Source organism: Malus domestica, chromosome 12, assembly GCF_042453785.1.
Source record: "Malus domestica chromosome 12, GDT2T_hap1".
Lineage (NCBI taxonomy): Eukaryota > Viridiplantae > Streptophyta > Magnoliopsida > Rosales > Rosaceae > Malus > Malus domestica.
In genome coordinates, this window is record NC_091672.1 from 17,406,787 (window position 1) to 17,430,744 (window position 23,958).

General features: G+C 37.9%; 4 protein-coding genes across 8 annotated transcripts; all 4 read left to right on the forward strand.

Moving 5' to 3' along the window:
• The first annotated feature begins 1,247 nt into the window (after positions 1-1,247).
• On the forward strand, positions 1,248-9,244 carry LOC103450045 (putative white-brown complex homolog protein 30). Its single transcript, XM_070810030.1, has 14 exons — positions 1,248-1,622; positions 1,721-1,797; positions 2,055-2,321; positions 2,912-2,975; positions 3,065-3,211; positions 3,424-3,458; positions 3,974-4,047; positions 4,503-5,413; positions 6,276-6,572; positions 6,978-7,442; positions 7,804-7,952; positions 8,062-8,351; positions 8,444-8,577; positions 8,790-9,244. The coding sequence occupies exons 1-14, from the start codon at positions 1,390-1,392 to the stop codon at positions 8,944-8,946; spliced, it is 3,300 nt and encodes a 1,099-aa protein (XP_070666131.1). The 5' UTR covers positions 1,248-1,389; the 3' UTR covers positions 8,947-9,244.
• A 1,745-nt stretch (positions 9,245-10,989) lies between these two features.
• LOC103430320 (uncharacterized) lies at positions 10,990-13,888 on the forward strand. Of its 2 annotated transcripts, none has more exons than XM_029090821.2 (7): positions 10,990-11,506; positions 11,595-11,691; positions 11,776-11,891; positions 12,539-12,583; positions 12,898-12,923; positions 13,217-13,352; positions 13,477-13,888. In XM_029090821.2, the coding sequence occupies exons 1-7, from the start codon at positions 11,146-11,148 to the stop codon at positions 13,587-13,589; spliced, it is 894 nt and encodes a 297-aa protein (XP_028946654.1). In that variant the 5' UTR covers positions 10,990-11,145; the 3' UTR covers positions 13,590-13,888. The 2 variants fall into 2 exon arrangements, with proteins under 2 accessions (XP_028946654.1, XP_070665351.1); XM_070809250.1 differs by having other exon boundaries at positions 11,054-11,506; positions 11,592-11,691.
• Positions 13,889-15,977: 2,089 nt separating this feature from the next.
• On the forward strand, positions 15,978-23,542 carry LOC103430311 (expansin-A9-like). Its single transcript, XM_008368448.4, has 3 exons — positions 15,978-16,341; positions 22,634-23,017; positions 23,233-23,542. The coding sequence occupies exons 1-3, from the start codon at positions 16,112-16,114 to the stop codon at positions 23,540-23,542; spliced, it is 924 nt and encodes a 307-aa protein (XP_008366670.2). The 5' UTR covers positions 15,978-16,111.
• Positions 16,072-20,924, forward strand: LOC103430310 (uncharacterized). Of its 4 annotated transcripts, none has more exons than XM_008368447.4 (9): positions 16,072-16,454; positions 17,185-17,292; positions 17,598-17,790; positions 18,235-18,287; positions 18,496-18,586; positions 18,685-19,292; positions 19,851-20,102; positions 20,331-20,384; positions 20,477-20,924. In XM_008368447.4, the coding sequence occupies exons 2-9, from the start codon at positions 17,239-17,241 to the stop codon at positions 20,651-20,653; spliced, it is 1,482 nt and encodes a 493-aa protein (XP_008366669.2). In that variant the 5' UTR covers positions 16,072-16,454; positions 17,185-17,238; the 3' UTR covers positions 20,654-20,924. The 4 variants fall into 4 exon arrangements, with proteins under 4 accessions (XP_008366669.2, XP_070666140.1, XP_070666139.1 ...); XM_070810039.1 differs by having other exon boundaries at positions 16,195-16,454; positions 17,213-17,292; XM_070810038.1 differs by having other exon boundaries at positions 16,202-16,454; positions 17,213-17,292; positions 19,815-20,102.
• Positions 23,543-23,958: the final 416 nt, after the last annotated feature.

The window sequence follows — 23,958 nt, forward strand, 5'->3', positions numbered from 1 at the left end:
ATAAATAGCACTGTCGCCATAGAATCAGCCGATCGCGAAGCACCTTCAGTTTGGATAAACAGCACTGCGTCGAGGCTGACTGGTTATCTATCCAAGTCTCGGTCGAGAAGGATTTTCAAATCCTTATTGGCAAAGGTCATTTCATTAGCCTTCTCGGCGAAGTAAGGTGTTACAGTTTACTATGGCTTGGCACATTGAACGCTGAGTTGTTTTATGATTGGATACTCACAAGTAGGCTTTAGAGTTCGGCATTCTGACGGCTGAACCACGTTTACCATCTAGACATATATATATTTTGAGTATCTGTGTCCCTATACTCTGGTGTCGATTTGGTGTGCTTATAATCTTACTAATATAATCATTGTGACCGAATTCGGCGCCGACGATTTGTGAACTTCGCAGAACTAGTAGTCTTGTCTTCAGGCTCTAGAACCCGAAGGCTGAGGTGTGTTCTTTCCTCGGCCGCAGTCGCGAGATTCAGAAGTTAGCAGCGCACCCAACACACCATCAACACATTTTACTCCCCGGTCGAGCTCGGCCGACGAGTTGGCACGCCCGCATACAACCGAAGGACGTAGTTAGCTCATTAATTATTCGGTCTGCACGCCACGGAGGCTTGATAGTTTTTAGGGTCAACAGTTCTATTCTACGCCATTGTGCCTTATTTATAGTAGCAGGGAAAGGTTATTCCTTACCCTAATAGAATTACAACTCTAATACGATATTAACTACTAAAAGGAATATTCAAAGATATCCTTAGATACGTTAGTAGAATTGCAACAAGTGAATATTTTTCTTCTTTTTTTTTAATTGAATTTTCTTACTTCAAAATGTGGTTTTTTACTACCTTCAAAATGTGGCCACTGGCCACACATTCTCCCCGCCATTTCCTCAGCCCAATTTCCGGGCCGCCTCCAGAATTCACACGAAACCCTCTGCCCAAAATCATCTACGCTTTCTCAGTTCTTGTTCCTCTCAAGTCCCCCCCCGCCACCTTCGTCTTCAACCCCCATTCTTTCCCTTCTCTCACCTCGCAACGTTCCATTTTCCTTCACTTCCAAGCAACCCATTTGCTCCATTCTTTCTTCTGGGTCCGCGAAACCTAACTTTTTTTTATCGTAGATTACAATCCCATCTCCATTTTCATCCACCCGTTTTCTCAAATTTGCTTCTTTCGCTCATCTGGGTTTGCAACTTGTTGCAGCATTGCATGACATGCTCGTTTGGTGAAGGTGTTTGCACTTGCGGGCAATGCTTCCACGGTCAATTCCCATGGACCGCTTGGGAATTTGATTTCCATTACAACTTGTTGCGTGTGTTGTTAGTAGGTAGAAGAATCTTGGACGGTTTTCTTACAATGTGCGATATGGGGTGCTCCAAGTTCTAGAAATGAGGGGATTGAGGATTAATGCCTGTTGGGTTCCCCATGTTTTTCTGTTTCTTATCATTGTTTTGAACTTATTGCCGGGCACGCATTGTGTGAACGGAGATGATTACAGCAGGACGAAAAGTGCTGCCGTGCTTTCTGAGGTTACACAGCTAATCTATAGCCGGCTTTCCATTGTCACTAGATATATTAGCACTAACCTGAAAAGTACTATGGGTTTCTGCATAAAGAATCTGTGAGTAAAACCCAATTTCCCTTTCCCTTTAGTTTGTTTCGTTGCTGTAACATTTCTGGTTTCATAAGCATAAGATTTTCATTTTTCTTGGTTTTCAGGGATGAGGATTGGAATACAGCATTCAATTTTTCGGGAAAGCTGGAATTCTTGAGCGAGTGCATTAAGCAGACGGATGGTATGAGATTCGGTCAATTCTGAAATTTTGTTTTTTGTTTGGTGTGTTTTCATATAGCCATTATCATTAGAGAAAGGGGCCCTTAGTCCTAATGGTGTGACCGCCACGGTTTGTTTGTACAACCCTTATTCGTTCTAATGATATGATAGCATGCTACATTCTTGTTTTCTATTCTCCTGGATAGCTAGTTTTCAAATGTTTTTGTATAGCTTACACCTCATTAAAGTTCCTAATGAAAGATGTGATTCAATCACCAGGAGATGTCACTGATCGAATATGTACAGCAGGGGAAATACGTTTATATTTCAAGAGTTTCATAGCGAGTGAGCTGAAACGTTCCAACTACTTAAAACCAAACAAGAACTGCAATTTGAGCTCGTGGGCTTCCGGATGTGAACCTGGTTGGGGCTGTAGAGTCAGCCAGAAGGTTGACCTCAAGGTTATGGACTTGCCACCTAGAACTCGTGATTGTCAGCCTTGTTGTTCAGGGTTCTTCTGCCCCGAGGGCCTTACTTGTATGATACGTAAGTACATGATAATGCTCGTATTACCCTTGTTAGGAGAGTTGTGGCCCATAATATGGTCCAAAGAGTTTAGTGTTATTGATTTCTATTCATACATTTATTTCTTTAGCATCTTATTCATTCTATGAGGCTGATCCTTAACTTTTTTTTCCGGTGACACCTTTAATTTTGATATCCATTTTGTCATTTTCTTAATCTCATGCGTATTGGATCGACTATAGGGTTTTCATTAAGTAACAAGTCTCGTTTCTTGTTTGAGAGGACTAGAAGTGTTGGTGCTATAGATGTCTTGCCACATGATCGTTGTTTGAGTCCAAAATCATATTACATCATAACATTGGATGCTAATGTACCTGTCTGATTATTGAACAAGTGAGATGAAAATCATGAACATGTTAGCTTATGATTTTTAAGTTCAGAAAAAAATTTATTGATCAACAATCAGAAACATACATGTAAAGATACTCTCGACTGTATGACAAATTTTCTCAGTCCACATAATTTTGCTGATTTGAAAGTGCATGATGTATTGATGATATTGAGCGAAACCTAACACATTATTTTTTATTTTTTTATTTTTGTAAATGAAGCTTGTCCTTTAGGTTCTTTCTGTCCCCGTGCAAAGCTGAATCGAACGACTGGATTATGTGATCCGTGAGTCATATCCTAGTCTTGACAGCCTTTTTGTCCTCTCCTATTCGTCAATACTAATTCAGTATTCATTGGTGGATACAATATTGCAGATATAGTTACCAGATACCAGCAGGAGAACCAAATCATACGTGTGGCGGTGCAGATATGTGGAATGCTTTTGAACTTAAAAATGATATTTTCTGCTCAGCTGGATCACACTGTCCATCTCCTATTCGTAAATACATTTGCAGTAGCGGGTATTGATTCTCATCCGGAAGCTCAAATAATTTACTTGCTTGTTTGCGGCTTGCTACAGAAATACACTGCAAGATAGTAATCCATGAGCTTACAGTCGTTCTGAAATAAATCTAGTCTGTCTTGGTGCAGGTGCATGATTTAAGAAAATAGGCAACTTATTGTGCTCAGCATTTTTTTTTTTTACTAAGATTGTGTTCTCATGCAATTTCAGGTTTTACTGCAGGGTGGGTGCAACTGCACAACAATGTAAGTTTTGTTATGTTTTCCATGTATAGCTTTTTAGTGATTTAGAGACATGCTGTTTTCCAGCGAGTTACAGTAAAATAACTTTTCCTTTCCGTTTCTGCTTCATTTCATGAGTTTGGGTGTTAGATTGGAGCTGTCACTTTCCCCAATATTTCTTGGTTATGTTGGTTGACAATATAGTCTTCGAATGAGCAAATTTTGCTCCCTTTATCTGATACTGTGCTTCTTAGCGTCAAATTTTAAACGGAGTTGATCCTTTTAAATAAGTTTTGCAATATTAGGTGCTTGAATAAAATACAGGAAGAGTTGGTTACCCTTTTCTGATGAATGCAATAAAATGGGTTACTTGCATCGTAAATCATTAGATCCTTTTAAATAATTTCTTTTGGCCATAACTATAGCCCTGCAAAACCATTATGCGTTCACAAATCCGTGCTCCTCTAGGTGTTATCCTTGATACTTCTATTTTTTAGGAGGTCGGATATATATTATTGATATCAATTGACTATTTACAGCATGCTTGAAGCTGACTGCTTGTGGTCGAGGCACTGCCAACCAGAAGATACATGCTTATGGGATCATCCTCATTGTAAGTGTTTACTACATAATCTTAGATGAAAATTTGTAAAATAAAATATAAGCTATTTTGGTGTAGTTTATTGTATCAGCAAGTGAAGTATTAGGTTTGGTCCTTGTGGCTTACAATTTCGGTTTAGGCAGTTCATATTTTAATTTTTTCATTCATAGAGAAATTAGACAAGTCCAAAACTATTAAAACATCCAATTTTAGTGAAGAAAGTAGACGAAAAGAAACACTAAAATAAGCACCATTTAATCTAACGGTCATATGGTTTCCCATTTTGGGTGATCTTTTGTTGAGATAATCTTTGAGGAAAGACATAAAACTACAGTTTGGATCATTGAAAAGGGTGTCAAATAAGCTTATTTGGGGGATCCCTCAACCGAATCTCACTGCACACACATGTATATTTATATATATATATATTGGGCTAATTGATCAATCAGATTCACTTGACTGTGTAGGTTTTACTGAGTCTTGTGCTGCTCATAGTTTATAACTGTTCTGATCATGTTCTTGCCATTCGAGAAAAAAGAGCGGCTAAGACCAGGGAAGCTGCAGCAAGACATGCACGAGAAACTGCACAAGCACGCGAAAGATGGAAATCTACAAGAAATCTAGTCAAGAAGCGCAAAGTGGGATTGCAAGAGCAGATGTCTCGCGCATTTTCTCGCAAAAAATCTGCAAGGGGCCAATCAGAGCCACTGAAGGTTTTAGGCCAAGAGACATCATTACCACCTAAGATACCAGGTACACTAAGCGGCGAGCAGACATCAGCAGCTGCTTCCAAAGCGAAGAAAAAGGAACCTAGCAACCTTACGAAAATGATGCAATCCTTTGAGGATGATCCAAATGGTAATGAAGGTTTTGATCTACAGATTGGAGATAAAAATATTAAAAAACAAGTACCAAATGTAAAAAACCTGCATACTCACAGTCAAATTTTCAAGTATGCATATGGGCAACTTGAGAAGGAGAAAGCTATGCAACAACCAAGCAACTTAACCTTCACAGGACTAATCCAAATGGCCACCGATACTGAAGTGAAGACCCGTCCTGTGATTGAAGTAGATTTCAAAGATTTAACTCTCACACTGAAAGGAAAAGAAAAAACTCTTTTGAGGTGTGTAACCGGGAAACTTTTGCCTGGTCGAGTTTCAGCAGTCATGGGTCCTTCAGGGGCTGGGAAAACAACATTCCTTTCAGCATTGTCAGGAAAAGTAACTGGATGCACTGTGACAGGCTCAATTCTTATAAATGGAAAATCTGAACCAATGCATTCATATAAGAAAATCATTGGTTTTGTGCCTCAAGATGATATTGTACATGGAAACTTGACTGTGGAGGAGAATCTCCGATTCAGTGCAAGGTGCAGGTATGTAACTCACAAGTTCGCGCAGCAATTTAGCTCAAATTTTGAATTATGTCCTTTTTCATACTTTTGTTATATGTGGAATTTTATTATTGCTAATGAATAAGTGTCATTATGGTCATTAATTATTACACCTCCTCACATTTTAATACATATCTGTAATTTCATTAGCCATTAATTCCTTACTATTTCATGGCAGTTTATAAGATGCGGATTGAGCATAAATGGTAGTCAAAACCTACTAGCACAATATTGAGCACTAAATTTTGTACTAATTAAAATCTGTTACATGATACTCTTTTGAATTGAAAATCTGGTGTATTTATATCGAGGCACTTTTAGTATCCTTAGATACCAGTATACTCCTATTACGGATGAGGTTCTAGTTTCCATATGACCCATTTTTTATTTCATCCCTTAATTGGTTATTTCATTCATCATGCTTTGAAGAACACATATTTTCTCGTATCTTCATCATAGAAATTCCTTGAATTTATTTTATTGATGAATATATTTTATGGTTGTTCCTCATTTTATCCTTTAACAGACTTCTACATGCTGGCTAAGGCTTAGTGTTGATATTCCACTTTCTTTTCTCATTTCACATACAATTTTCTCATTTTATCCTTTACTCATATTTTAACTTCCTATCCCATCAACAACAACAACAAAGCCTTTTCCCACTAAGTGGGGTCGGCTATTATCCCATAGTAACCAAAAAATTTTATTGTAATTGATTATGTCTGGCCACTAATTCTTAACTCTAATATGTAAGTTTTGTGTTGATTGGACTGGTATCAGTAATTTTGTTTGCTTTATTCTGATTCCTATTATATCCTTGTTGCTGGACTCCTTGATACCTCAGGCTATCTGCAAACATGCCAAAACCTGATAAAGTCCTGGTTGTTGAAAGAGTTATTGAGTCCTTGGGACTACAGTCAGTGAGAGACTCTTTGGTTGGTACTGTGGAGAAACGAGGAGTCTCTGGAGGTCAAAGAAAACGTGTAAATGTTGGCATAGAGATGGTCATGGAACCTTCATTGTTGATCTTGGATGAGCCTACAACTGGTTTGGACAGTGCATCTTCCCAGTTACTTCTTAAAGCACTTCGACGTGAATCTCGTGAAGGGGTCAACATCTGCATGGTAGTTCACCAACCAAGGTATGCTCTCTCTAAGATTTCACCACATAACATAAGGTTTGAGGTATAGCAGCCATAATTTATTACCATACGATGTGGCAGTCGATGTGTTTATGATAACTGGTCGAAATAATGAATGTAATTAATATACATCAACCATCACATCACATGGTCTGCGAGTAAATAGTCCCCTCATCATGTTCCCAAAAATAATCCATTACCACATCACGTGGTCATAAAATATGTCCTTTTATCATTTTCCCAAAAAGAAATGAACAAGAGTATCCTATTTCTTTCTCTTGAAAGTTCGTGATGAAAAGCATGTAATTATTAATTGCCAGGTTAAAGGATAAAAGGCCGTTTTTTATTTGCTATTTTTTTTAATTGTTTTTGTATCTTATTGATTTAAGGTGTTTGTCCTTTCAGCTATGCCTTATTCAGGATGTTTGATGATTTCATTCTTCTAGCCAAAGGAGGTTTTGTTGTATATCATGGATCTGTAAAGAAAGTTGAAGAATATTTTGCTGGCATCGGAATTGATGTACCAGAACGTGTTAATCCTCCCGACCACTTCATTGACATTTTGGAGGGAATAGTAAAACCAAGCTCAGGTGTGAAACATGAAGAACTTCCTGTTAGGTGGATGCTTCATAATGGGTACCCGGTACCTGAAGATATGCTGCATTATCTTGATGGTATTGCTGCAAGTTCAGCTGGCCCAAAACCTGTAATGAAAAGAGATCAATCTTTTGCTGCAGATATGTGGAAGGATGTCAAGTCTAGTGTTGAGGTGAAAAAAGATCACCTGCAACACAACTTCTTCACGTCTAAGGATTTATCCAGCCGAGTTACTCCTGGTGTGGTTCGGCAGTACAGATATTTTGTAGGGAGGTATAGCATCCATTTTTAAAGTTTCTTTTTTTAACATGCATAAGCTTCCATATTCTGTCTATTTTTTTTTTTTAATTTTATTTTGGTGTTACTACATAATTGAAGGTACCATACAATCCTCAAAAGCATGACCAGGTTTTCTAGTTTTCCGAAAAATTGTGAATTGAAAAGACTGGCCAGTGTTTCACCATTCCAGGGTGACATGTTTATCTTTCAGTTTTTCTGGAAATTCTGGAAAACCTTGAGTCGAAAAGAGCATTCTTTGATCATTTTCAGCTTCATATTAGTACTCCTTTGGCTGTTAAAGTCTACGGACCGTTTTTAGTTTTAGCCTGAAATTCTTATAGGTAGTTTCTCTCAGGGTTGGTAAGCAGCGACTACGAGATGCTCAAATGCTGGCAGCTGATTACCTGATTCTATTGCTCGCTGGAGCCATCTTAGGGACTCTTGGTAAAGTGAAGGATGAAACGTTTGGGGCCCATGGCTATATGTATACTGTCATTGCTGTTTGTAAGTTACAAACCGTTGGATAACTGTAACTTGCTGTTTCTTCGACTAGACAATTTTCTTATTGTCGGTCTTTGCTCATTTCTTATCATCTTAATTTTTGTTATTGCAGCACTGCTATGCAAAATTTCAGCATTGAGAACCTTTTCTCTGGACAAATTACAGTACTGGAGAGAGAGTGCATCCGGGATCAGCAGTCTGGCTCATTTTCTGTCCAAAGACACATTGGACCATTTCAATACAATCGTCAAGCCATTGGTTTATCTATCCATGTTCTACTTCTTTAACAACCCAAGGTCATCCTTTCAGGACAATTACGTTGTTTTGCTTTGCCTTGTCTACTGTGTGACGGGCATAGCTTATGCAATTGCCATCTACCTTGATCCTAGTCCTGCCCAACTGGTATAAACCGTAACATCAAGTTTACACATGTAAATTTTACATTTCCTCAAAAGCTAATCAATTCTACTTTCTCGTCCTCGGCTTATCTGCAGTGGTCCGTGCTTCTTCCTGTTGTTTCGACCCTCATTGCAAACCAAGCGAAAGATAATTTATTAGCGAAGCATGTAGCAAATTTTTGCTACACAAAGTGGGCACTAGAGGCCTTTTTCATTGCAAATGCTGAAAGGTTTGTTTCGATCCTTCCTCCTCTTTGTCGCGGTAGTTAGCGTGGTAACTTATGAATGCAGACTCACTTACTAATCGACACCCACACGTCACTTGGTGCACACACATTTGTGGTCCATGCAACGCCCACCAATGTTGCAAGTTTTCTCCTGCATTATGTTAGGAATTTGGATGTCGATTTCCTCCTTCCTATTTTGCTCGTTTCTTGATCAGGTACTCCGGGGTGTGGCTGATCACTCGCTGCACCGCATTATCAAAACGAGGCTTCAACCTCGATGATTGGACACTTTGTCTGATCGTCCTCATCGCCATTGGCGTGCTTAGCCGTATTCTGGCTTTCATTCTGATGGTGACTTTCCAAAAGAAGTAGCGTTTTTGTGCCAAGTCAAATTTCAATAGCCTTGTAATTTGTATGATAGTCACCGATCAGAAGTGAAGCAAAAGATGTTTAGCAACAGGAATTGATGGCAGGCTAACGCTGTGACCAGAAACTGCTCTATATATTCATAAATTATTACCAAATTTTCCTCAAGATTAAACCTATTTGTACAAAAGAGCCATTGAAGTTCATTATAGAAACATTATAAAAACCAGTCTTGTGTACATTTTGATTCGAGAGCCAATGGAAATATACAAACTAGTGATGTAGAAATCACATTTACATCTCATTTTACATTTTCTGGACGTGTGAATGTTTGTTTTACTCTAACGGGAGAGATGTAAGTTTAAGATTTTATTTATACTTCTCTCTTTGTTTGGTGGGGTTCACCTCCAAAGGATATAAAGAAAAATGCAAATTTATTGTGAAATGTAGTGTGAATGTCACACATGGGTTTGTATAAGAAAGGTAGCCAAAGTGGACTTTGATGAGCATTAGATGAAAATGTCATAGCTAGGTGAAATATTTTCTTCTTTTATGTAAGAAGTTGTCGGATTAAACTCCTATAAATAGAGGCATGTCTGTAACTTCATTACAACACATCAGATCAAAAGTGAAGAGCGACAATACCACCATCTCCTCCTCTCTTTGTCTACCTCCTTTGTGTGTGATACATTTTTATTTACATCTTCCGCAAGAAGATGAATATTGTACATTCCGTCACTGGAGTGTTTTTTAAGCAACAAAAAAAAAAAAAATGTAAGACTCTACCATATGACTTGGCCAAAATTTGAGCTCATAGTTTTCAAAACCTCTCATTTACGAGAAAAACTTGTGTGGGGCTTGGCTTGCCACTGGACTTCGTTGAGTGGCACTACAGTCCACTCAAAACTCGCCATGTGGCAAGTCTTAAATATAATATTTTATCTTTCTTTTATATTTAAAATTTTTATAATTATTTTTGTAACTAATTAATATATTATATGTATTAATGTTATGTTTCCTTTTTTGTTTCTTCCCAAATCCCTTAATATATTAAGGGGTGTGATATCCACACACCCATTTTTATTTCTCCCACACCTTTTTGGTTTTCGGCCGTCGGATCGGATGAATTGAATAAGATCAACGGACATAAATTAACAAGGGGTGTGTGAGAAGTAAAAAGGAGTGTGTGGATAGCACACCCCTATATTAATGTTATGTTTCCTTTTTTGTTTCTTCCCAAATCCCCCCCCCCCCCTGTTTTGCCGAAGGTTTTTGCGAAATGTTTCCTTTTTTATTTCTTTCCCCCTTTTTTGTTTCTTCCCAAATCCCCCCTTCAAAACTCCCTCCCTTTTTTTTCTTTCCCAGTTTCGTTTCTTTCTTTTTTAAAAAAAATAAAAAATAATTCTGCACCCACTCCAATTTTATCATGGAAAGCAACCAAGAATCTGTAAGTTTCTTTTCTTTCTTTATACAATAGTTGCTTTGATCGTGTGACATGAATAACCCACATATATAGCTGTATTAGGGTTATTTTCTTTTCTTTTAATTGGGGGTTTTTGGGTTCGAGTGAGGGTGTTTAACAGCTTATGGTTTGATCAAAGTTTTATTTCAAATAGTATTATCTATAGTTCTTAATTATATTTGATAGAGATGTACTGAAACCTAGGACACGGCAAAACTGGGAAAGAAAGAAAGAAAGAAAACTGGGAAAGAAGGAAATGGGAGGGAGTACTAAAACCTAAGACACGACAAAACATTGAGGGGGGGTTGCGATTTGGGAAGAAAAAAAGAAGGGGGAAATAAATAAAAAAGGAAACATTTGGCAAAAACCTTCGGCAAAACATGGGGGGGATTCGGGAAGAAACAAAAAAAGAAACATAACATTAATATATATAATATATTCATTAGTTAAAAAAATAATTATAAAAATTTTAAATATAAAAGAAAGATAAAAGATTATATTTAAGATTTGTCACGTGACGAGTTTTGAGTGGACTGTAGTGTCACTCAGCGAAGTCCAATGGCAAGCCAAGCCCCACACAAATTTTTCTCCTCATTTACAAGCCTCTATACGATAAGTATAATGTCTATATAATAATCAGAATCGTGAGTTTAACGAACTTTGCTTCAATTCCTCCATACGCGCGCGCAACACGTATCCATGAACAGCAGAAAACCCCCCAACAAAGTAAATAGACCGAGACTATGAAGTCAGCGTTTCGAAACGCCCACTCTCTCTTCCGCTCCCTAAACCCTAACCCTAACCCTCACCTCACCTCGCTTCTCCTCCCTCTCCGTCTCACACTCCTCACCCCACCCTCACCTCCGTCCCTCAGACCCCAAACATTTCCCTCCCTCTCCGCCACTCTCTCCTCCGCGTCGATGCCTGGCGGCGAACCCCTCACGCCTCCCCCGCTGGAGAAGCAGTTCGAGGACTTCCGAGCTCAGCTTGAAGAGTCCGGGACCTTGCGCGAGCGCATTCGAGCTGTGGTTATGGAGATCGAGTCCACCACAAGGCTAATGCACTCCGGCCTCCTCCTAGTTCACCAGTCTCGCTCCACTCCCGGTAATCTCCTCGAATTTGCTTAATCGAAATAATTAAGGCTAATGCGATGAGTAATTTTCGTTATTTTGCGGTTTAATTTTGAAAGCAGAGGTTTTGGAGAAGCCGAAGGTACAGATTGGCGTGTTGAAGGAGCTCTACAATCGGCTCGCTGAAGTCGTGCGTGAATCTCCTGGGCAGTACTATAGGTTAGTGACGGGGACATTGTTGGGAATTTTGAATTTCGGGTTGGTTTTTTGGGACTGGAATTGATGTGTTTTGTGTGGGTTTAGATATCATGGTGACTGGAGGACTGAGACGCAGACTGTGGTTTCACTGCTTGCGTTTATGCACTGGTTGGAGACAGGGACTCTTTTGTTGCACACTGAAGCTGAAGAAAAACTTGGACGTACGTTTCGACTCTCTGTCATTGTTCATGGTTATATATTTATTAGTTTGTATAAACTGAGCGGAATTTTGATGTTTCCTGCATCGGTTATATATGTAAGTATCAGTTTTGTGAAATCAATGCGTAATTTTGTTGACAAATGGATTTCAAACCAATGGATTGGGGTACTTTTTTGTTATTAGAGAGCAGCCCATGTTCAGGTTTTTTCATCGATAAATTTAAAATTCAGATTTCAGATTGATTTTAATCTGAGTATAAACTAGTGCATTGGCCGTGCCAGACTTAGGATTTTGCCCATTCCTAGTGCCATCGTACTGGTAATCTAGAATCGGATTAAGATCTGTAACTTGATTTTTAAATAATTGATGTTGGACCTCCCGGTTATGGAAAAACCTGATTAGCATTATGTCACAAACAAGTTGTCTTGTAATGAAAACCTGGGAGGTCCAACACCCGAACTTGGATCCATGACGAGTGGCAAGAGTGACAAGAATCTCCCAATATCTAATAAAGTATAAAACCTTGAGGCAGGGTCTTGTTATGTAGTGACGTCAGTTACAAAATATGAGATCCATGACTGCTCATAATGTGTTGTGCTCACTCTTTATTTTTTATTTTGTAATCTGATATAGCTACTAATTTTGCAGTGAACGATTCAGAATTTTGTCTGGATGTTGAAGACTATCTTGTTGGTGAGTGTTGTAAGATTTCTTTGTTCATGATTGCATTATAGTTTCTATGAAACAAGCCAAACAGTTCATATTGCCATATGAGGTTTTGTGATCAATACGGACAGGCACAAGTTTTCCTTTCATAGATATTTCACGGTTTCGTTACATTCTATGAACAACAGCAACATAAACACAAATTTATGATTCAAGTTAGCCTAGGTGCTCTTCTTATCTGCCCTCGTTTATATTATGTGTGTAGGTTGTCACCTTGCGTAACATTTGTTGCTAATCTCTTTTAAATAGACACTGATATGGAAACTTTTCTCATATTGCAGGTATTTGTTTCATGTCCAACGAATTGGTAAGAAGTTTTTGGAAATTACAAAGTCTTCTGTGCTTATTCAAACTAAGCCAAAGTGTTGACATTGTTGTCTTGACCTTGATTCCAGTAAAATATTAGACATGATGAGAAAATATGGCAGTGTTATACTTGGAGAGGCATATAGTTGAATACAGAGACATAGAATGTAATTCTAGACAGATGCTGTTCATATAAGTAATCTGTGGGATATATTTGCTTATTGATTGTCGTATCTCAAGAAAAATTGATAAATTTGCACTGAAAGAGGCTCATTATTCTGTGCATTGTTGCAGCCGAGGTACGTGGTTAACCAAGTGACTGCTGGGGACTATGACTGTCCAAGAAAGGTGCTTAAGTTTTTGACAGATCTTCATGCAGCCTTCCGTATGCTTAATCTCCGGAATGACTTTTTGCGCAAGAAATTTGATGGTATGCTACTCATTTTAACCCTACTTATAGATTGTCGTGTTTTCCATTCAACCCTTGACAGACGTGATGATTTTTTAACATTTTTTGCATCCCACTTACATTAATCATTTCTCACATGCGGCAGGTATGAAGTATGACCTGAGAAGGGTTGAAGAAGTTTACTACGATGTTAAGATCAGAGGCTTGACAGCCAATGGTGCTCTTGTGGAAGACCAAGGACCCCAAGGACCGCCATAAATTGCAAAAGGTGTATACTTCCTCTTCGTTTTCCAGGGAGACAGATGGCCCAAGAGGAGGGTTTCGTGTCACATACTGCAGTCGAATTTGTAAAGCTTAGAATGGAGAATGGAAGAAAGGAAACCATAAACCAATGCCTTGCTTCTGGTGTCATGTTTTTTACTTCTGTGTAATCCGAAAACAATGAAACAACGTGGAGGAACAATGAAGGTTTAGATTTGACAGTCCATCAGTTTGTTCAGTTTGTGAGTTCGTTTTTCCGTACTCTTACCATAATGTGGAGAAAATCTTATGTGCAACTGAGTGTATATCTGTTGTGCCTCTCTCTCCCCTCACACAACATGTCACACACTGAATATATATAGGCTCAATGAACATACACCTCCGTTGAACCTAATATTTTGCTCTGTTATCCGGCCAATAATATTTCTTCGCAAGGACTGGGGACTCCCTTTCTGCCACAGCATATATTTTTGGAAATAAAGTGGCATTAAAACTGGTGGGCAATATGCTCCTCTTCTTGTAGTTTGTAGGACCGGATCAAGCAACAAAGGCAACCACTGCATATACAATGTGCAACTGTATCACATGTCGATGTAATATATTTCATCACTTGTCGCATCCCAAGATTTTTAATCATTTGTGCCAAAAACATATCGTAAGGGGTACTCTGATTGAGAGGTCTAGCCTATCGCCATCCATCCCAATTTAGCCAGCCTGGTTCACTTTTTGGGCATCAATTGTCAAAGTTTATTAAGGGTAAAAGGTAATTTTGACTCTTAACTTTGGGGACTAACTACAATGTTAACATGTATTTAATACATTTACTATCTAACGGTCAGAATAATTCATGTGAATAAAATTTAATACAATCACCACTGTCGAGATGATCATTATATTAGATATATGTTAGTATTGTAGTCAATTTTCTAATGTTCTGTTTTGATGAGAGAAATAAACTTAAAATTTGGTTAAAAGTCAAAATTTATAAATTAACATACTGCAATTCTCTTGTTTGGATTTATAAACATAGAAATTTAGAATTTTCATGTGAAAAAAAAACTTGGAATTTTGGATATCCAAGTTCCAAGTTTAAATTTCATGTAAAGTTGTCATTTATGAATTTTCACGAGTGAGTTAGAAAAAAAAAAGAAAAAAAAAAAAAAAACTCAACCATGAGTGGCTATCACCATCACTCCTACCACCACCCACCATAACTGCCACCACCACTACCATCTACCATAGTCACTGTCGTCGCCACCGCCACCCACCATCATGCCATTGCCACCAGTATCACCCACCGTCACCGTTGCCGCCACCACCACGTCCATTGGTATTTCCTAACTATTATCCCTCACATATATATACATTAATGACTCTAGATACACATTAAATTCCATATTTGAGTTTTCTAATTCTTTTAGGTTAGCGAAACAAGAAAATTCACAAATTTTTAAAAATAAATTTTTATCATTTCAAATTCCATCATTTTATAATTTCTTTGAAATCCTAAATTTCCTCATCTAAATATAGTGTAACATTTCTATGCGTTGTCCGACTCTGACATGCATTTAATAAGAGTAAAAAATAAAATTGACTATTGACTTCCTATCCGTTTTCTAACTTTGGCTGCCTATGCGTTTAATATGCGTTTTTTTTTAACTCTTGATTGCCTCTGCGTTTTTTGACTCCGACTTCCTATGCGTTATATGCATTTTTTTTCACTCTTGATTGCCTATGTGTTTTTTACTCTGAATTCCTATGCATTTGATATGCGTTTTTTGACTCCGACTTCCTATGCGTTTATATGGGTTTTTTTTTTCACTCTTGACTGCGTATGCCATTTTTACTCCAACTTCCTATGCGTATGATATGTGTTGTTTTAGTCTTGATTGCCTATCCGTTTTTTGACTCTGACATCCTATGTGTTTATTAACACATATGAAATCAAAGTTATAAGGCGCTTAATTTAGAATTCATAATCTAATTCTTGAAAAATAAAGTAAGAAGTATATTGATTAAGAGAGACATCGATTTTTTATACAAGTAAATTCAAGAAGAGGAATGTTAAGAAGACTCAAAATGGAACTCTGCCATTTCATATTTTTGTCACAATATTTTATAATATTAATACAAAAATTAACATTAAATTGTGAAGTGATAGAGAATTTATAAACAGTCCACTTTAAGAGAATCTTCTTGCTATTTATCGTTCAACAAATTTAGACTTGGTGACATTCACTCACGTTAATTTTTGAATTTTGCTACCAAAAATTGATACTTTGAGCATAATAATTTGACATAAAAAATAAATAAATTAAATGATAGGCTTTCACATGTTTCATAACGTAGTCAAACTAGTCATAACGTGGATGACCACAATCGCCAACAATCCATTTAATTGTCGTCCACGTGTCCCCGTTGGCCGCAGCCGGAGTCCAAAAGCAGCACCTCTCTGCCTTCTGGGCACTGCTACTTTTGTAGTACCAGAGTAAAACTGGAAAAGACGAACAAAAATCGAAATGCCGAAAAAGCCCCTGGTTCACACTCATACATTATTCATCTATTCATTACTGCCCTCTATCTCCTCCTCCTGCTATAGCTGCTCCTCCATCTCTTCGTGTCGCTTTTTGGCGCTTCTGAGGAGTTTCGGTTTCCGATCGTTCGCACGGATTCCTCTGACTCCTCTATTTCTCTCTCTCTCTCTCCTCTTTCTCTCTCTAACTGCCTCGCACTCTAAGGTCAGATCTCGGTCTCTCCGCTCTGCTCTCTAACTTCTGTTAGATCTTCATTACTTTGTTCGTCGGTGAGATCGCAGATCGGCCAAGCTTTGAGCTTGCTAGGGTTTCCATGCTCCTTGATGAGGTACTGTTTGCATTTCAACTTTTCTGATCCGCTTTTTCCTTCTGTTTGGTTGCCGAGAAAACGAAGCAGGAATAATAAAACATCAATTTTGCTTTCATTTTTTTAGTTATTTTTTTAAATGCTTCAGCTCAGCTCAAGTAAACAGCTAGCTGCGTGCTGTAGTGTATACTACTCAACCTGATATTTCGCTCTTTTTATTTTTTTATTTTTAATTTATTAATTCAGATAAATAATGAATAACCTATAGAAATCATTTAAATATATTTCGATTTATTTTATCTAAATAACTAGTATCAGTCTGCATCTAGTAGATTCTTATTTGCATTGATACTACTACGATATACCTTTAATTTTTTTTTTGTTTTAAATTTGTTTATAAGCTGGTGCTAATGCAGCAATCAATAGTATAAAACCCTAAAATTGGACCTTTAGCACGATTGTGTTCTTCTCCAAAAGTTCATTAGTGTTCATGCAATTGTAAGTTTAGAGTGAAGGAGAATGATTTTTTTTTTCGTAACAGAATTCGTACCGGTGGCAACAACCACTTGCATGGTTGTTTTTGGTGGTTGAATTTAAAAGAATGTTAAGGAGACTGAAGTTATTAATCGAAATGTGAAATTGCGATGTGTGGTAGTTTAGAATAGTTACTTAGATAATTTCTGTTGTTGTATTGGTGGATTCTGTTGATTAATGGAATCTGCATAATTTGTGTACCTTGGTTGTTGCACAGTCGAACTAGTGAATGCTTGAAACTGCAGGATTAATTTTAGAAGCATAATATGAAATGGATCATGAAGCACATGCACGTAAGAAGTTCGTCAACATGAAATCCCAAAGGGTGAGTAGTTAACAGTTTTTCTCGAAACTACTATATTATCATGCTTCTTCATGTATTTATTTCAAACACGATCTGTTCTCCACTATGCTATGGCCCAGTAGGCTTTCACGAAATAGGATTTTCCGTCCTTTTTTTAAATTCTCGAACTACTAGGCATCTTAGTTGCTTTTCCTTTTGCCACTGTATTCACAACAGTTATTGATTAATAGTTGTTGCTTAGTGTTGGTAATTAAAATTACCCCTCCCTTTAGTTCCTTGAGTGGGATTGCCATTTGTATGATTTATTTTCTTCTATTTTTTTACAGGTGAAAGTGGAAGATTCTTTTGGTCCTGCATTAGAAGATGAATCCGAAACTATTGAACATTTACTAGCGGAACCTAAAACTGAATATGTTACGGTAGATGGTGTCTTATGCTTTGACAAGGAGAATGCAGAAAAAGGCTTGAACATGGAAGATTTTTCCTGTGGATATGACTTTGGTCTTAATACATACAGTGGTAATGCTGCTAAATGCTACTTGTTTATTGTTCCAGCGCCCTTATTAGTTAAAAGTACAAAATTAACTCCTACTAGTTTTTTCCCCTTTTTGTTTGAAGCATAGGAAATATGAACACTTTGAACTTGTATTATTGGATTTCTTGACCTTTGATCCCTAGAGTGAGATTCTTCCATCATTCAGGATGACACACTTGCTGTAAAACCAATATTAAATGGAAGAAAAAGATTCCTCAATGGGTTTTAACATTTTGACACCTGTGTGTAATGAAATCTTGTTTCTTTGATGATAAAATAGACACCAAATGATTCTAATTGAAATTGATGTCTGGTAATTGAATTCGAGTTGGGACTCTACAATGGTTATTGGTTTCTATTTTTCAAATAAGTTTTTGGAATCGCTTCTGTTCTCAATCTAATTCTGTATATGGTCTCGTCTTTTTAAGGTGAGTTTCGCTCTGCTCATCCTCGGGGAAGACACGATGAATTAGAACTTGGAGTATGTATCTAACATTGTGTATAAATTTATATCATATCAGAATTGTTCTGTGCTCTTCTCTTTGTGAAATTAGCTCGCCTTCAAGTTTTATGCTGCATCATTTCTCTATATCACTTGATGTGCCACTTGAAGGTGATGCTGGATTTGTTTAGACTGCTGAATTATTTGCATATGTGATTACTGTTTTGATGAGATAGTGATTTAGTAGGTTCTTGATGGATTGCTGGATGAAGTTGACGAAGTGGAGGATATAGATGCAATAAATGGCCTTGCAAGCCCGTGCGATGATTATCTTCTAGGTGAAATTTTGTTTAAATTGTTTGGTCATAATGACATTTATGGCGTGCTTTCTCTGTACTTTTTGATTTGTAATGATTTATTTCTTTCTTGAGTGCAGATATTGGATTTATAGGACAAGCTTCTCAACTGGGTTTTGGTCCTTGTGAAGGATCACGTTTAAGGAACTCAAGTTCTGCAAGTCAGTCACCGGGATTAAGTGGTAGTAGTAACAGTGCTGTTGGGATATCTGAATCGTCAACTGTGACTATTCAGGAATTTGAATGCAAGAATAGTTCTATTGACAAGGCAGTAACTCATGGGTTCCATGGTAACTTCAGGCAGAAGAAAAGACATCGAACACCAATTGCCCATCCTGCTTCAATCAATTTACGAAATCTTGACGAGTTAGATAACGATGAAAAACCTTCAGTAAGTGGAATAGTGTCTGCTGCTTTTCTTAAGGAGAAAAGACTACGTAAGCCTACTCGAAGATACATTGAGGAATTTTCGGGCAAGAAGTCAAAAGATTCCAAGGGGAGGGAAGATTGTTCTGCTGTTACTGCTACAGAGAATGGACGATTGAAGGCCAGATCTCAGAATAAACATCATCATCAGAGGCCGAGGACATTGGCAGCAGTTCCCGAGGATGATTTAATTTCTGAAAACCAGACACTGGCTGAATTCAGGAAGCAAAGAACACGTCGAAAGAAGTATGCATCAATTTCGGTAGGAAAATTTTCAGCCTTGCACATCTTTGCTACATTTAATTTGAAAATTCTAGATGAAAATTCCTCCCACTTCTTCGTCCTGTCTCTCTAGTTGTATGGTTCTTTCTCTCCCAGTTTGTTTTAATTTGCCTTATCAGTTATCAGTAATTTCATTTCATCAAAGTGAAATTTAAGTATGACAGGTGGTCCATTAGGGTTTGTTGTCTCTTTTAACGTAGTTAAAAAATGTGAGATTATTTGTGACCATTTGCAGATTGCTATGTATTTTTCATGTGGAACCAAACTATGGTATACTATTCCTTTGTGCCTGTGAAATTGCATTGGGTGTGAGTCACCTATTGATTTTTGCATCTGCATATTGTTATGGTTGTTGCTTTCCACTGAAGGCTTAGCTGTTGTGATGTTCATTGACTTGAAAGAAAGAAAAAACATAGAATTCAGAGTGAATTTATTTCTTCTCTATTTGAACAACTAGGATTGTCTGCAGTACTGATTTTTTTGGGGTCATGTAATGCCACAGTTTCAGAAGTTCAATTGTCGTTGTTATTCTGCACAGATGCTTGAGTCAGATGAATCTGATGAGTCATACGAGTCCGATGAGCAACCTATAACATCTGAATCTGAAGATGACTCTGTGTCAAGGAAAAGATCAACAAAGCAAGATCGAAGGAAGCATCAAAGGATGTGGACTCCCTCTGAGGTGACGACATTGGTTGATGGTATTTCTCAATACGGAGTTGGACGATGGACAGATATAAAAAGGCTCCTATTTGCATCTTCTCCTTATCGCACGCCACTAGATCTCAGGGTACATCACAGCTTTCCAATAATGGGAATAATATGCTCTCTATTTGCACAGAAAATGGAGAGGGCCAGTTACCCAAGGCGCAGGGCCCCCTGAATTGGGGCAAGCTCTTTACAGTCCAATTTCTACTGGCTTTCTCCATTTTGTGTTCTACAGGAGAGGTGTTAGGTTTCAGTTAAACAGTTGTCTTTGCGTTTTAACTTCTAACTTCAATGCTTGTGCACGCTGCAGGACAAATGGAGAAATATTTTAAGGAGGAGCTGTGGAAAGGAGCTGAAGAACGAGGCTAGATTTCTATCTGTTTATACTTTTGCATTTTAGGATACAGAAATTGTTATGCAACCTAAACTTGTCTAGGTATCGTTTGGCTACCCCAGGTTGAGCAAAAGGAGATGCGTGCTTTACCCAAGTCGTTGGTGCCCCGTGTCCGTGAGCTAGCCACAGTCCATCCGTATCCCAGGCAGCGCGGCAAAAAGTTTGCTCCTCCCATACTTCCAATTGCCAGTAAAAGTGCATCATCTGATCATATCAGAAGGTATGTACGACGGAAGTAGAAGAAGCGTTTTTGAAGTTAAATATCACTGGTGCAGTAAATCAGTAGCCAGGATTTACCGAAATTTAGTTGTAAAGAGTCTGTTATAACATCCAGACAGTTCATCCTTCGAAAAATTATTACAGAATTCAGGCTCTCTGCAACAGTTGGGCCAAATTTTCTTTTGTAAGCGAGAGTTTTGTATTCGACGTTTTCACATTCCCGTTTACTTTCCTAGAAATTTACTTCGGGTAATATGAAAAACATGGCTCCATGCTGCTTGTGCTAGAAAATTATGATGTCTGCATTTTCATGGTTATATCTGCTCTAAATTTATACCACTTTTCGCTTCTTCATGACAAGTCGATTGGAAATGCTTGCGGGTAGTTTTCAGTACTCAGCGAGTGGAAGTCGACAAACCTTGAAAATGTCGGTAGAATGCTACAAAAAAACCTTGAAAATGTCGGCAGAGTGCTACAAAAAAACCTTGAAAATTTGCGGTAGGAACTACCGAAATTCTGAATAATAGTTCGGCAAGGTGCGAGCTATTGAAACTTTTCTGACGCGATTTAGGATTTCTGCTGATTTCTTGAGGATTAGTGCAACATGAATTCAACCATGAAAATTTTGGGCGTGCTAATCAGATATGTTCATGGACAAGAACTAAGTCATAATATTATGGAAAAAAAAAGCAAGAAAATATGGTAGAAAAGCATAAACGATACCGCACTAGAAGTACCAACACAATAGCATGATTTTTGTGGTAAGACATGGCTAGGGTTTATTAGGTGTATGATCCTCATCGTCAACAATACGTTTTTCAAGAGAGATTATTAATAACGCAGCTATATGTATGCTGATGTTGTTAAAATTACTAAAACACTGAAAAATATAAAGTCTTACCTCATGTGAAGCTTCCGAAACACCGATTTCATGTTCCATTCATTAAAATAATTTTTCTCAATCAACGTATTTGTAGTTTTATTGGTTAGAGTTTTGTTTTACAACGAAGGGTGGAGTTGAACATAAATAATCTTGGGATCCAAGTTAAAAGTGATTTGGAGTGTATTTAGATTTTTTTTCATAAACCTTCTGAGGTCGAAATTGTCATTATATATTAGGGTATATAAGTCATTTAATATTAAGTATTAATTGTTTTTGTAGGAAAAGACAAATAAATTATAAGGAATGTCCACGAGTACAACATACAATCACATAAAAGAGCTCTATAAGAACCAATGGGAATAGTTTATCCTACGCATTTAGATTTTAATGTGGGTTGTATTTAATAAGGGGTGTGATATCCACACACCCCATTTTACTTCTCACACACCCTTTTAATTTTCGGCCGTCGGATCGGATGAATTAAAAAAGATCAACGGACAGAAATTAGCAAGGGGTGTGTGAGAAGTAATTTAGGGTGTGTGGATAGCACACCCCTTTAATAATATGTGAAGTACTAATAAAACGAGCCTACATAAATTTGAATTTGAGGACGTTATTGCCAGTCTAAACATAAAGATGAGAGATCGAATATGAAGGATAACAGGTCACGGAAGACCAGTCGAGTCATTCTTATTTTTAGTTTAAAAAGAAGCGAAATGATGAAGTTATATTGGTGTATAAAGTAAGATTTAAAAAATAATTTTGAGTTATGAGGACATCTCCAAGCAACGAACAGAGGGAGGAGTTACAACCATATACCATAATATAGGTTGTGTATTGCTGGCAATGGCATTTGAATGAGAGGTAGGGAGTAAATTATAAACAATCGGAACTGAAAAAATAACAACAATCTTGTACTATATAACATATACCTAAGTAGCACAAGAATCTTCAAATTAAAAACAAAGAAATTAATCACCATGACATTGCCTAATCTGCGAGCTCTTTTGGGTTCCTTGGCTGTCTTTCTTTTTGTGCTAGCTGACCATCTCCATGTGGTTGCTGCCAACCGTGGCCGGTTTGGAGTTCACCACCCCATAAAGCACCATAAGCCAAGGTTCACTGCTGGCCCTTGGAAGCAAGCTCATGCCACATTCTACGAAGGCGGCTCGGGAACGTTTGGCGGAGCTTGTGGTTACCACGACGTGGTTCAAGAAGGCTATGGCCTCGAGACAGTGGCTTTGAGCAATGCTTTGTTCAACAATGGGCTGTCATGTGGTGCATGCTATGAAATGAAGTGTGTGGATGAGCCCCAATGGTGTAAACCAGGGAGCCCTATTCTCACTGTTACTGCAACCAACAATTGCCCACCAAATTGGAATCAGGCTAGTGACAATGGAGGATGGTGCAATCCGCCACGCGAGCATTTCGATGTAGCCAAGCCTGTGTTCCTCAACATTGCTGAGTACAAGGCAGGCATTATTCCAGTCACGTACCGCAGGTGATTACATGCACATGCATGCATTGAATAGATAGAATGTTTGACTACTAATGTTGTGAGACTAGCAATCTAAACCACACAATACAAACATATGAATTTCGATAGTCCATATTGAAAAGCATGATAACATAACATGTAAGTATATTAATCACACGATAAGAGAATATTTCCCGTTGTAAGAAAGATTTTAATGATTGCTAGAAATTGTTTTGTAGGGTTCCATGCCAGAAGAAAGGGGGCATGCGATTCACAATAACCGGGAACCCTTATTTCAATGAAGTGTTGGTATGGAACGTGGGAGGAGCTGGGGACATCATCAGCGTGCAGGTGAAGGGCTCCGACAAGCTCAAATGGACAGCAATGAGTCGGATGTGGGGTCAGCGGTGGGTTACCGGTGCCAAGATGGTCGGTGAGTCACTGACCTTCCGAGTTGAAGCAAGTGATAAAAGACACTCAACTTCATGGCATGTTGCGCCCAAGACATGGCAGTTTGGCCAGACTTTTGAAGGCAAGAACTTCCGATAGATCAAAAGCACATCATCAGCTTCAATGCTTCGTGCATGTTGAAATCCTCCACACCATATTATTTGAACTCGTTTGGCTTGTCATTACCAATGTATATAAACTAACCATGGAATTCTCGCCCGACCATGTAATAATAAAAACAAGGCACTCATATATACCTTACCACTTTTTCGTAAATTTCATTTTTCAATGTTTTTCTTGAGTGACACTACACTCACCTGCCTCTCATATTTTTTCACCCACCTTATATTCATTTGTTATGAACATTTTCGTTAATAGGTGGTTTTGACGGTAAAATAAGACAGGTGGTTGGAATTACATCACTTTTTTTTTTCTTTTTTTTTTTTTTCTAGTCAGACATGTTATTGTTGGATCAATTGAAGATGATTATTTCTCAATATGCTTTTCTCTCATAC

Excerpts from the sequence above, each read along its gene's own strand:
- LOC103450045 (XM_070810030.1), top strand. The coding sequence starts at position 1,390 with ATGAGGGGATTGAGGATTAATGCCTGTTGGGTTCCCCATGTTTTTCTG. Across the intron at positions 6,573-6,977 it reads ATGGTAGTTCACCAACCAAG|CTATGCCTTATTCAGGATGT; the intron begins GTATGCTCTCTC and ends TTGTCCTTTCAG. Across the intron at positions 7,953-8,061 it reads GTATACTGTCATTGCTGTTT|CACTGCTATGCAAAATTTCA; the intron begins GTAAGTTACAAA and ends TTGTTATTGCAG.
- LOC103430320 (XM_070809250.1), top strand. The coding sequence starts at position 11,146 with ATGAAGTCAGCGTTTCGAAACGCCCACTCTCTCTTCCGCTCCCTAAAC. Across the intron at positions 11,507-11,591 it reads CCAGTCTCGCTCCACTCCCG|CAGAGGTTTTGGAGAAGCCG; the intron begins GTAATCTCCTCG and ends TAATTTTGAAAG. Across the intron at positions 12,924-13,216 it reads GTTTCATGTCCAACGAATTG|CCGAGGTACGTGGTTAACCA; the intron begins GTAAGAAGTTTT and ends GCATTGTTGCAG.
- LOC103430311 (XM_008368448.4), top strand. The coding sequence starts at position 16,112 with ATGCCGAAAAAGCCCCTGGTTCACACTCATACATTATTCATCTATTCA. Across the intron at positions 16,342-22,633 it reads CACTCTAAGGTCAGATCTCG|GTTCACTGCTGGCCCTTGGA; the intron begins GTCTCTCCGCTC and ends CCATAAGCCAAG. Across the intron at positions 23,018-23,232 it reads ATTCCAGTCACGTACCGCAG|GGTTCCATGCCAGAAGAAAG; the intron begins GTGATTACATGC and ends ATTGTTTTGTAG.
- LOC103430310 (XM_070810038.1), top strand. The coding sequence starts at position 17,239 with ATGGATCATGAAGCACATGCACGTAAGAAGTTCGTCAACATGAAATCC. Across the intron at positions 18,288-18,495 it reads ACGATGAATTAGAACTTGGA|GTTCTTGATGGATTGCTGGA; the intron begins GTATGTATCTAA and ends GTGATTTAGTAG. Across the intron at positions 20,103-20,330 it reads GCACGCCACTAGATCTCAGG|GACAAATGGAGAAATATTTT; the intron begins GTACATCACAGC and ends TGCACGCTGCAG.